This window comes from Schistosoma mansoni, chromosome W, assembly GCF_000237925.1.
Source record: "Schistosoma mansoni strain Puerto Rico chromosome W, complete genome".
NCBI classification, from domain to species: domain Eukaryota; kingdom Metazoa; phylum Platyhelminthes; class Trematoda; order Strigeidida; family Schistosomatidae; genus Schistosoma; species Schistosoma mansoni.
The window spans coordinates 22282751-22295656 of record NC_031502.1 but is presented as its reverse complement, the minus strand read 5'-3'; the positions used below and the strand labels follow the sequence as shown (position 1 = coordinate 22295656).

The window sequence follows — 12906 nt, the reverse complement described above, 5'->3', positions numbered from 1 at the left end:
TTTAGAGTTTCGTAAGGTTCCGAAATATCACTAGTAAACATACTAGGTGTGACGTATCTGTTGACTTCGCGCTGTAGTGCCTTCACTTCTGCGAGGAATTGTGCACGTGCATTGGTCACGCCGTACTCATAGAAGTCAGCCTCTGCGTAACAGAACCAGGCTTCGATGTTATCAGGACAGAATAGCTCTAGCTAGAATGAGGGTGGTGTAAGAGTCATGATATTTAGTAACTTAGGAGTCTGTTCAACTATGATGAATATAAAGTACAGGAATGAACGAAGGGAAAAATATCCAAAAGTACGAAAGAATATCACAATATATAATATTTAAAGTAAAGTAATTATATATAAAGTTCCAAAAAAGAACAGACTCACAGTTTACGAGTTTGGTGCACCAGATCACGTCGGATAACCAATGAGGATGCCATAAGTATTTGGAGTTTGACAACACCTTAACTAGTAATATATTCTATAATCGGCACGTGTTCACTCAATGAAATCAGAAGTCAGTTATAGCGCAGAGAACACTAAAGGGGATATTCAGTTGTTTCAGGACTTCAAAATGTGGTATCTATGAAATATGAGATCACTGAAGGTCTGTGGTTCCATATTGCAATGACCATTACCAAATAACATGGTTGGTCTTCTGGCAATTTAGTGAGCCGTAGGATCGTAAATTTATGCCATGATAAGGTATATGAATACTCAGTTTAAAGGATAGGTAGATAGCAGTCGTCTCCCACTTTCTTCATTTTCATGACTTCCTAAAACCTATCTTAACTTGAAATACACCAGTGAAACTCGATTTAAGAGTTCTAGTACAACGTTTAGGTCTTATTGATCAATACGATATACTTGTTAAAGACTCAATTCGTATTCTCCAAGGTTATCCAGTATTCTCCTTGTACAATCCAATGTCAGCTTAAAAGTCGGGTAGTTTTGAGTTATTTTTTTTCTCATGTTAAAATATTATCATGTTATGAAAGCGATATTCAATATTTTTTGTCAGCTATGCTTTGCTCCCTTGACAAAGATTTAAAATCCATAGACATTATATTAGCTAGCACTTCGCCACGCCGGAAAGAGATACTTGGGAACATTGTAATTCATTTGTCTGACTGACTGATCATTATATTTAGGGTCTGCAGTTCTCCTCTATTTGTCCTGATGTTGAAGAGTCTCTGCCTTCAGAAAACTTTCAATCAATACCAGCTCATATCGAAGCCATAGCTAAACTTAAAGTGGATGCAGTGGTGAATACCTTGGATATCAGTGAAGTTTGTTTACCTTTTTATGCTCATATTAATGATAGCGTAACTATGTAGTCATAGGAGCAGACACTATGGTATGTTTTGAGGGTTGTATTTTTGGCAAACCCTCAAGTCACGTGGACGCTGTAAATATACTCAGTTGGTTTGTGATACACCTAATCTATACCATTTGTAGTTTGAGTGGGAATGTTCATCAAGTGATAACTGGTGTATGTCTAAAGTGGATTGTATCTGGGAAACAGCAGAAAACTGATCAATTTCATGAAGTAACAAATGTAAAGATGATTGAATTAAGCCCTCTCATGATTGAGGGGTATGTTCAGTCTGAAGAGCCAATGTATGTTTCCAGGCTGAGTAATTTTAGTTTTACTAGCATCATTCTTAATTCAGAAGAACGTAGATGGGTGGTTATTGTTTAACTATCTATTTTCTCGAACGGATTGACATAAGTTACTTAACTGTTGAATAGATATTCTGTTTCATATCAGTAGACAGTAGGATCCATAAGTGTCAGAAATAGGTACCATAACTACGTTTATGTTTCATTGTACTAGCCTACGCTGTATAACCTAGTCCCAATAATCTATTTAAAGACCACTAATTTATTGTAAAAATTTATCAGTGGGTGTGGAACGTGCACCAACTGCAAGCACTTGATCATGTAGTTATTTTCTAGTGGTAGTTGGAATCTGGCGAAATTACTCATCAATAATATGCTCAATGAGAGGTGAAGATCGGCTGATGAGGCTATGAAATGTCACCAGCGTATGTATTTGAAACACGTTTTACTCATTTTTAGTCACCGCTGACTCAGACGTACATCACTTACCAGCGTAAGAGTAGGTTAAGAGAAAGCCACTGTTGGTCTGTATCATGTTAGAAGATAGAGAATTCCTGGTCAACTCACAAAACAGTAGTGAGTAGCTGAAGCTGTTAGCTGTTCTTGGATTATGTCTCAGTTGGATTAATTCTCAATCTTCTCTTAAGTTTTGCTTCAAATTAGCTACTAAAAACTTTAATAGATCCACCTATTTGTTTGAATTCTTCATATAATTACTTAAGTTTCTTCATTGTTTTCAATATTACAATCCTCATCATCCTATTTCAGGGATAAAGCTGGAGCTTATGGTATCCAGGGATTAGGTTCAAGTTTAATTGAGCGGATCGATGGAGATTATTTCAATGTTGTTGGTTTGCCTGTTTGTCGGTTATGCAAATACTTAAAAGCTGGATGTGAAGAAATAGTGTCTAAATCGTCAAACACATAAAGAGTTCTTATCGAACTGAGTAAATATCCCAGAAAATAACTAATATCCGTCAGTATTTTATCACTTTAAACTGATGAATTGTATGAAAAGTTGTCATAATTTACTGAAAAATTAAATAATATTCTCGTTCACTTATTTTATCATTATGCAAGTAGACTGTACTTCTTACAATGTCACCTTGGATTTTTTAGCTGTGTATTTCGCAAGTAGTGTTCTCCATTTTCTGTGTGTGCGTACGTTTAAATCTATATCGTCAGTAAAGTATATAAAGAACCGTGGATTTCATCTAAATGCAACTCACTAACTAAATGCACCTGTTAACGTACTCTACTTTGAATGGTAAGGCGTCGAGATGCTAACCCACAATTGCTTAAACCGATGTTTATGTACCGACTTTTTTAAACTTTGATCTCTTTTCTTCATGCTCGGTCAGTAGTACTAAATAGAAAAAAAAAACCTTGCACAAGTGTGCTTAGGTTGCAGTTACTAAACTTTATATGAAAGCTGGGAAAGGAAAGCAGTGGTATAAAATAACTAAAGAGAAAAGCTTAAAAGAACAAAGGAGATGCAGAAATACAGTGTATAAAATAATTCAAAAACTTGGTATTATAAGTTAGTGAAGGAATAGATCTGAGCCACTACAAATGATCTTGGCCTGTATTTTCAAATATTTTCAGCTAGTGATCATATTTATTGTACGTAACCCAATCAGGAAGTTTGCAATTCCTCACATTGTTCGCACCAAGTCAGTCACCCTATGGGTTGATTCCAAGTTTGACATGGCTACCTAGCTGCTTACATACTGACCACTACTTTATGTGGGGCCATTCTCAGCATATGACGGCGTTATTCATTCTGTCGTTAAACCGCTGGACTAGGGTTCTTATTATGGTCTCAGAGGTCGGAATCAAAGTAACTCATAAACTCTGAATATCTTTGACGTTTCGCTCTTTAGTTACATATTGGTTTATGTATTTTGTTGGTTTTGTATTTTTTATGGTTCAGACAATTAAGAGATAGACTTTTACGTTGTGGTCCTAGACCCAACCTTCCCAAGTAACCAGTCGACGTTTAGTTTGTTAAATACCATTGAGTATCGAATATGTTTGTGACTTCACAAGCAGATGCTGAAATTTGTTTGTGTTAGTCTTGTACAAACATATTTGTTTTACCAACTGTAAATACGTGTTTCTTATTCAATCTGTAAATAAATCTACTAGGTGGGTTTCGTCCTAGTTGATGCTTCATAGTTGGAAATGTCTCCAGGATCTAGGGAACTAATGTCTTTTTATGGATATTAATCTGCATCGCTTCAAATCAAAGTCTTGTTTATTACCACCGAGCCCTTTAATAACCTGATAAGATTGTTAGTCAGTGATACGCAGGAATTGCTGCTTCATCATTTTTCTTACTAAACCATAAGTTGCCATCATACCCGAGAGAATTATTCCCTAAGTTCAACCGTGAATACAGCTTAAATTTTATAAAGCCAGAATCCAACTTTTATCATAATGAATGATTGTCGAATACGGAAAAATTAAAACGTCCATAATATTCTCATTTTCGATTCAGTGTTGAGCTACTTGACTGTCTAGAGCTATAGTACCTTTTGGCTTCATGTTTTTACCTGGATATTTGGAAATACAAACTTAGTACATGTCTTGCTTTGGAAAATACATATAAACTTATAAGTGTAGTTGGAGGTACTTACGAAGACTGCTTGTTGATTTTGTTCCGTTTCGGTATGCAGTTCGTTTAATTTAAGGTGATGAGTCCTGCCATTGTGAAAGCAATTTTCGGCCTATTGTTTACTCTGCAATTAATAAATCCAATAGTTACATCCATTTTAAAGTTATGGTCTAAAAACCAAGACTTCTTAACTATTGTTCTTGTGTTGGTTCTGGATTTTCCCGTACTTTTAAAGAGTTAAAAATAGGTTGTACAAGAAAATTACAAAATAAACTAATGGTTATTCAGGTTCAGTTTTACGTTCATAAATTCGAGAATAAAACAATTAATATTTTTCAGTCTTGAGTGCTGTTAGAGGTATGAGGGCAGTTTTCACTTCCCGGTTGCCCACACCATGGAAGGGTTCTTCTAGAGGTACCTGATGTGCATTTTCAGGGTCGACCTTTTCTAACCCCACCCCTCCTTGTGGGAAGGCAGCATCGCTGTTATGCTGGTTGTCTGAAGGAAACACCTTACTGCCGTCACACCTCTGTACAGTCGGCAGTACGACTTCGGACCTTGGGTTTGCTGCTTTTAGTCTTACCGCTCTCCAACCGACCTTTCTGGCATGGTAGGACGTTGAGGAACGATTGTTCCAGCCAGTATAGCTCGATTGGTTCATCATGATAGGCAAGCCCGACCACCACGTCAAGGTAGCAGCAATGGTCGGGATTGATCTCTTTACTGTTATGACTTTATAAAAGAAGGCCGTTGCCAATTTGTTATGATTTTATGTCTGGCTTTTTATCACGTGATTTATCCGCCAATCAAAATACTACTTCTTCAGTCTTAGCACGTGCCGAAACAATGACGTTCGACCGGCATAAGCAGTCTAGCGTCCTTTTTGGTCCCTTGTCCGCCTAGCCCTTCCAATTGACTCCAAAACACCAATTACAGCTTCTGCTATGCGAACCACTTATTTCAAGCATACTTGGTTTATATACCAGACAGACCGCATCACACCATAAAGTAGGAAATAATATATGTACAAGATTAAGCCAAATATGGTTGTGAACGTGGGAGACAGTAATCAATAAACTGAGTTAAATTTAGGAACAGTAATTCGTATAATAATAATTCATAGGTCAAAGTGATGCTTATAATAAGATGAATATATATAGATTAAATCTAATCACTGAATAGTTATACAATACGAATATATGTAGAGTAATAGTCCATTAATAGATCTCGGAAGTTACCTGTACTTATGTTTTTATTTTAAACTATCATCTTCACAATAGTATTGAGCATTTGTAGTGTGGCATTAATTGTTAAATAAAGTGAGTCACCGAACTTTGACAAGAAAAATGTATCGAGTTGCGAGTGAAATTTTATTAAAATAGTAAGGTTAATTGATACATATATTTTGTGAAGTCCCAAACATATTTGTCAATAAGGCGAACCATGAATTGGTGTGAAGATCTTGTATTTGAGAAACTAATTTGATCTTTATTCACTACTTTTTATTTCAAACGTCTGATCTTTATTAGTTTTGTATTCAGTCACAACGTAAAACTTCGTACGTACGTACATGAGTTTGAGTTGCCATACCACATAACCACAGAGATGTAGTTGTCGATTCAAATCCCATAGTGGTAGAAGTATTAAGAGTATAAACATTATGTGAAAAATTAGGGTTTGAAGATGTTATTGAAGGAGTATAAATTTGGAAAGAGTAGAAGGATAGAGATATGAAGAATTTAGAAGATTAGAATTTGGTAGAACACAAAGAGTGGATGCACCTTCGCCATTGCAAACGACTTTGAGTCATGTCATTTGCAATGGCGCAAACGATTTTGTATTCTGTTAAGTTCACTTCGATTGCTGTTCTATAATTACAGTCATATTGTGACGAAAAACCTGCAAATAGTTTACTTCTGCAATATTAGCTCTAGATATCCTACAAATCGTCTATTGCAAAGTATCTCAAGAGCTTAAATCTCAGATTGGGTTCACTTGTAAAGACAACTAATGATTAATAAACTAAAACGTCCCCTAATAAATTATGACTTTGTACTGCACTATTTAATTGTGATTGGTAGTTCAAGGTACAGTCAGTTAGATGACCTGTGTACTTTTACCATAGATTACATCCCCTTGGTTCGACAGACGACGTTCCCTCTCTTTTATATTCTCGTTTTACTGATTTATTTCATTTCTGTAACCATAACTCTAATTATTTTTCTTTTCAGTTCTTTATTCATTGTGGTGTGATCCACTTTAACACCTTGTCATGAATAACTTGTCTACTTTTCGACTGTATATTCAAACTTTATTTCCTTTTGATTGTCAATAATCCCCTTGAAACATCTATGTTTTCCAACTTCGCATAATCTTGTTCTTATTTGCTGGTCTGAAGTGGGCCCATTCTCTCCTTACTTCTGACGGTTTAATTAGTGTCTGAACTCCTGACTATTCACGGTTGTAAATGGTAGTAGTTCTGTGTTATTACCGTACTAAATAAATATCATCTTATGGTCCCCAGATATAATGGATAACGCAGTTGTTGATTTAAGACATTCTTACAGATTTTACACATCAAGTTGGATGAATGATCTTCAAATTGATTCTTAAGTCATGGGTTTTTGATTGATTTATAAATTACTGCCGTGTTCTCTTATTCCGAAATTATTGTAATTTAAATTTAGTCTTTATGCTTCATTTTCTCTACATTAGTGCTCTACTTCGATAAATAGTTTTTTCATTCTTTACGGTCTCGCTATTTGTTAACTCCCGGGCAAAAAATCGAGTAATAGACTCTAAATACGGGGGAAAATCCGGTGTCAATATAAACTTTTTCCCACAACCCGGGGTAAATAGTGCGAATTTTCGCCCAAATGCCCTGGTACGGCCGGAGGTGAGGAGAGCTCTCTGTCTCTCTAGAAAGGCTTTCACATGGTCTCGCACACACAACTACTGCCAGGGTAGTCTGTAATAACTTGTGATCGAGTGGATACCCTGTTAGTGTATAACGGACGGTGTCATCAATTAGAGAACAGCGAATTATCGATCGGACCAGAGACACACGAAACCCGTACGAGCAGTCTGGAGTACTTGTCGATCCGGGTTTCTGCCTAGCCCAGCCAGTTAAGTCCAGAACAGCCTCCGCGATATGAATCATTATGTTTCAAGCATACTGAGTTTATATACCAATCAAACTGACCACATCGTACTATAAAATGGAAAATAACATTTCTACAAGCTTCAGCTAAATGTGGCTGTGAATAGGGAGGTAGTCAATAATAGACAGCGCATAATTCACGAATGGTAAATGGTACAACAAAAGTTTGTGGTTCAAAATAAAGCTCATAATAAGGGGGACATGAATATTAATAGTTTAGTTATTTAACAATTATGGGATAAAAAACATATGGACACTATTGGTTCATAAATAGATCTCACTAATTTGAGTGTCGACAAGGCGAGTTCTGTCCGTGGTCGGGACACATCGAGCAGAACTCGCTCTGTCGACACGCAAATTGGTGTGAGACAAGCTCAGGTAAGTTCGAAAAGTGCTGACTCACATTGACCAAAGGAGAAAAGACAGTCTCCAAAGAGGTCTGTCTTAACCAAAAACTCAAGAGAAAAAGCTCTTTCTGCTCCCCGTCTTCTAGATAGTAACCAGCAGGAAACGCCTAGAAGCCGCAGTCGCAAGGCTCGGTCATTTTCTAGCGCGAAACGTGACCCGACTTCTCAAGTCGTCGACAACCCTGCGGAATCCCATAGCATGCTTGACACGACTGTGGTTACTACTCCAACCAACGTTGACCAATGAGTAAAGGTTGAAGCAGAAAACGATATAAAAGGAAATCCTGTTCCTATCAAAGTAGTAGAGAAATTGAAGACTGACCATAGTGACATCAGTTATTTTTTATAGAATCAAGGAGAGTGAAAGCCCTGAACCTCAAACTCGTTTTGAGCATGACATTGAGCTGATTAAACAGCTACTTAATCAACTTATGCCTCAAACTATCTCCGGAGTCACCTTGCTAAAGGTGTATATACTAGGTAACCTACAGAATTTGAAGCCTAATCAATCCAAACTGCTTAAAGTAGTATTCAAATCTCCTGATGAACACGACTTAATTTTACAGAATGGACATAAAGGGTTTAGGAGTTTTTGTCTGTAAGGACTTGCCGCTGGCAGACCGTGTGAAAAGACGAGAAGCCGAAAGAAACTACAACTTAGATTAGACGCTGGCGAAAAGGACCCAAAAATTGTAAATTGTCGGGTTGTGAGGCTCCGACAGAGAATGATACCGAAGTCACTCTCAGTGAAGCATGAGGCCATTTAAATAGGCTTCGGATCTGTTACACCAATGCCCGAAGCCTGTTCCATAAATGATCGGAACTAGGTGTACAGACTGACTCTACTAAGCCAGACATAATCGCAGTCACAGAAACTTGGCTGATAGTCTATAGACAGTAGGGATCTTGATCTCGAGGGTTTTACATTAGTATGGGCTGACAGAATACAAAAGCGTAGAAAGGGAGTAGCCCTATTCATTAGGAATGCTATTCCATTTGCCATTATCGAGAGTGTATCCCATGAGAGTGGGACGTGTGGATTAGTTAGTTACCACTTGAAATGCAAGGGACAAGAGCTGTTTATTGGTTTGGTCTATCGCGGTCCAAGCTGTGAGGTAAATGAGGTCCTGCTAGGCAGTCTCAACACTTGGTCACAAAGTGGTCAATGTCTAATCCTAGGGGACTTCAATGCACCACAGTAGACTGGGAAAATCTGCGAATTGAATCGCCAGATAATTCCTCCGAGTATGAACTAGTTGATGCGGTTATCACATGTGCCCTAGTGCAACATGTGAAAGAAGCGACTTGGTACACCCGGGCACTGAATCATATTTACTAGATCCTATACTGACTCACTATGAGGATGACGTTGCGAACCTGGATTACATGCCACCAATAGGTAGAATTGATCATACAGTTTTAACCTTTGACTTCTACATAACTGTCAATAACGAGCACACGTCAGCTGAATCCAGACCAAAGGTCTGGAAAGCAAATATACAAGACATCATGCACTCAGCATCGTCAATGGATTGGGCAATAGACCCAGAGTCCACAATTGAAACAGCTTGGGACGTACTTCGAAACTTATACTTAAAAGTTACTGAATCCCCTATCCCTTGGACTTCACCTAGGGGGTCGAGAATCTCTCCGTCATGGTTCAGTAGAGAGGTTCGCATCCTTCTGCTTAAGCGAAGGAAAATAAGGGATAGATTTAGGTTACTGGGGACTGATGAGACAAAATCTCAATATCGAGAAGCTAGGAATACCTATGCCTCGACCCTAAGTAAGTCTAGAAGACTGTACGAACAGAAAATTGTTAAGGAACCCATAGGATGTCCTAAACGCTTGTATTTGTATTTAAACCAAAGGACAAAAAGAAGAAGAAATATTCCTGCACTATGGGGAGACAGTACTACCTTATCATTTGTGGAGGAAGACTTTGGCAAAGCTCAAGTATTCTCTAAATAATTTAGCAATGTATATACCATGGAAATACCCTACTCGTCAATCCACACGAACCCCCCACAAATACACTGGACAACGTGACCATTAAAGAACTCGATGTTTTTGGTCTGCTAAAGAAGCTTGACATAGGCAAATCCACATACCCGATGAACCACATCCTAGGTTACTAAAGGAATTAGCTATCTTCGTTGCGAACCCCTTAAGCATACGTTTTAATCTATTCGTAACCCAGGGTCGTTTACCGAAAGACTAGAAGAACGCTATAGTAAGTCCTGTCTTCAAAACAGGTACGAAACATAAACCTGAGAACTACCGACCCATTAACCTAACTAGTGTGGCTGTTAAAATCTTAAAAAAGTTTATTCGGAAGGAGCTGTTGGAGTACCTCGATGAAAATCCCATACTTTCGTAAAGGCATCATGGTTTTAGAATAGGTTATTCCTGTCTCACTAACTTATTGGTCCCTCGCGAAAGCTGGTGCTCTCTTTAGGACCAAAAGTTACCTGTAGACGTAGCCGACATCGATTTCAGCAAAGCTTTTGACAAAGATCCGCACAACCGGCTGTTTTATAAGTTGAGAAATGTCGGGATTGGAGGCAATCTATTGATGTGGGTAAAAGATTTTTTAGTTGGGCGCCAGGAAAGAGTACGGGTGAACTCCAAGTTGCCTAGCTGGCAAACTGTGCTTAGTGGAGTCCCACAGAGTACAGTTTTGGGGCCAGTGTTATTCCTCTTGTACGTAAGTGTCCTCCCTCGTCCACTATCGTCATCCGTCTTGCTACATGCTGGCGATGTCAAGATATGAAGAGTGATAAAATGTAAGGCTGACAGCTTGGAACTCCAAAACGACCTGGAGAAATTATCTGAATGGTCCCGAACCTAGCAATTGCCGATAAATACTTCCAAGTGTATTGCGATGCATATTGATCATCAGGGTACAGAGATATACAAGATGAGTAACACTGAGCAACCTGTTGTCCGAACACACAATGACTTAGGGGTCATCGTTAGCCCAGACTTAAGGACTACTGCATACTTCTGTGCAATAGCTGTCAAAGGTTTTTGAACCTTATGGTCAATACGCTAGAATATTTTTGATTTTGTGTACAGTTTTCGTGCGTCCTAAACGTGAGTACTGAATACAAGCCGCTAGCCCGTGCTTAAAAAAAGATAGTGAGCTTTGGGAAGGAATTAAGAGAACAGCAACTAAGCTGATTCCCGGAATGGCGAAGCTCCCGTATGACGACAGACTGACCAAGTTAAGCCTATTCCCGCTGTCGCATTGAGGAACCAGAGACCACTTGATTACAGGTTTCAAACTACTTAGTGACAAGTTTGCACCTGCTATGCCCTCATTTTTCTTATCTTCCAAAACAGAGAATTTAAGAAGACACTCCAAAAACGTTCATATGCCCAGAACAAATTACTTGTCAGCTGACTATCAACTTTCCCATCGAATCATCAACGAGTGTAATTCATTACCTCAACACGTGGTTGAGGCTCCACCCGTAGACTCTTTCAAAAGAAAGTTGAATCAATTGAGAGACCATCATTGCCAGGACTGACACAGGCCATCAAGCCTCCTGTCCTTTCCAAACTCAAACTGAAATGAGTAGTCAGAAGTTGAGTTGCAGGTGCTTCAATCCTTACTCGTTTTAGTAGCTTGGTTTCGAGATAATTTCTTAGGATTCGTTAACCAATCACCCTCATAACCGGTATTCGATGAGTCTGGATGGTGTACGAATTCAAAAGGTAACACAATTCTAAGACTAGGGTTTACTTTTGGTTTGCGCACATCAAGCGAACGTGATCAGACAGTCTAATGAGTGCAGGCAAGTTAATAAATTGGGACATATGTGCGTAGACTGCGAAATGTAACAGAGAATACATGAGCACACAGACAAGACATTAGTAGTGATACAAAGAAATAAACAAGTTGTTTGTGTTTGAACAGTAGCTTCTGTTCAACAAGTTAGCTAAAGGGTTTGACAAAGTCGACCATAAACAAACTTCACTGTAGGAGAGGTGCTATAATATGTTCGCCATAACTAAATTTAATTCCTTTTAACGCTAAGTAGTGAATATAGTTACTGTATTATCAAATGTTTTGTGTTATGTTTTGGTCTGTAAGACAATACAGTTCCATTCCTTCTGCTTCAAATCTGAATTCTTGATTCCATTTGTTGAAGGTCTAGCTCATTTGGGAAACATGGTGACTCGTTGAACGATTTCAGGTTCACTATAAGCATGGTTCTTAGTCATCTTGGGAAGTTACTGATCAGTGTGTAGCAGTAGGAAATTAAAGATTACTGGGATGTTTTGACTTTTGGTGTTTGACGCAATTTCAAGAAAAATAACATTCTGATTTATTTCATGACAATTATCAGAGGGAAACTCTGTAAGTTTGCTAAAGAATTTTGTATAACCCGACAAACATATCTGACTTCCGTTCAATAAACCAAAGATATTACCAATAGATTATCTTCACATTATATAATTCAAAACACCATAAACAACACAGTTCTGCAAACTACGCCCTGTTCCAAATAAGGCGACATTGGATTTCCAACTACATCTCCAGACACAGTCTTCTAGGTACTAGTCCGTGAACAACTACGTGCTAAAATTTTCAATCGCCTGATCGTTGTAACAAATGACCCTAAACTAGAGAGGCAACTTATAAAAAGATTTACTTTTTAGAATGATACAAGTTTCTTTATGGCATATGGAGATGTTAAAAATGATCCTGAGATTGTCTTGAAACGCACTGTGTCGTATTACCGAATTTAAATAAATCTATTATACTGCGGTTAACCCAGATTGTTTTCAATAGTAGCCATGCCACACTTATTCAAACTGAGTAATTGAAAAAACACTTTCAAAACGTCTTTGGACACTAAACCCCTTTTTTTATGTAATGGATTGGCAGTCATCTGCAGAAGTACTCACCAATTATTGAGGACATTATTTACTAAAGCAGGAATGATTCATTTACGTCTGGTTGGTGATGATAGTATATAATCTATTATTTCCAAAATGAATTTGTTGTTTTTTATATGGATGTTCATCTAAATTCTACAAGTAGTGCAGTCGCTGGTATCACTGTCCACCACTTATCTATCATTGGTACAGTGGATGGTACAT

General features: G+C 38.0%; 1 protein-coding gene across 1 annotated transcript; it reads left to right on the top strand.

The window, feature by feature from the left end:
* Positions 1 to 861: 861 nt before the first annotated feature.
* Positions 862 to 2672, top strand: Smp_061040 (putative maf protein). The gene is made up of 5 exons (XM_018788995.1): positions 862 to 1100; positions 1139 to 1276; positions 1312 to 1412; positions 1446 to 1607; positions 2379 to 2672. The coding sequence occupies exons 1-5, from the start codon at positions 1011 to 1013 to the stop codon at positions 2536 to 2538; spliced, it is 651 nt and encodes a 216-aa protein (XP_018654483.1). The 5' UTR covers positions 862 to 1010; the 3' UTR covers positions 2539 to 2672.
* The last annotated feature ends 10234 nt before the right edge of the window (positions 2673 to 12906 follow it).

Bases quoted from the DNA above. Each gene is read 5' to 3' on its own strand.
- Smp_061040 (XM_018788995.1), top strand. From the start codon at position 1,011: ATGCTTTGCTCCCTTGACAAAGATTTAAAATCCATAGACATTATATTA. The intron at 1,413-1,445 runs GTTTGTGATACA...TACCATTTGTAG, and splicing joins GCTGTAAATATACTCAGTTG to TTTGAGTGGGAATGTTCATC. The intron at 1,608-2,378 runs GTATGTTTCCAG...ATCCTATTTCAG, and splicing joins GTTCAGTCTGAAGAGCCAAT to GGATAAAGCTGGAGCTTATG.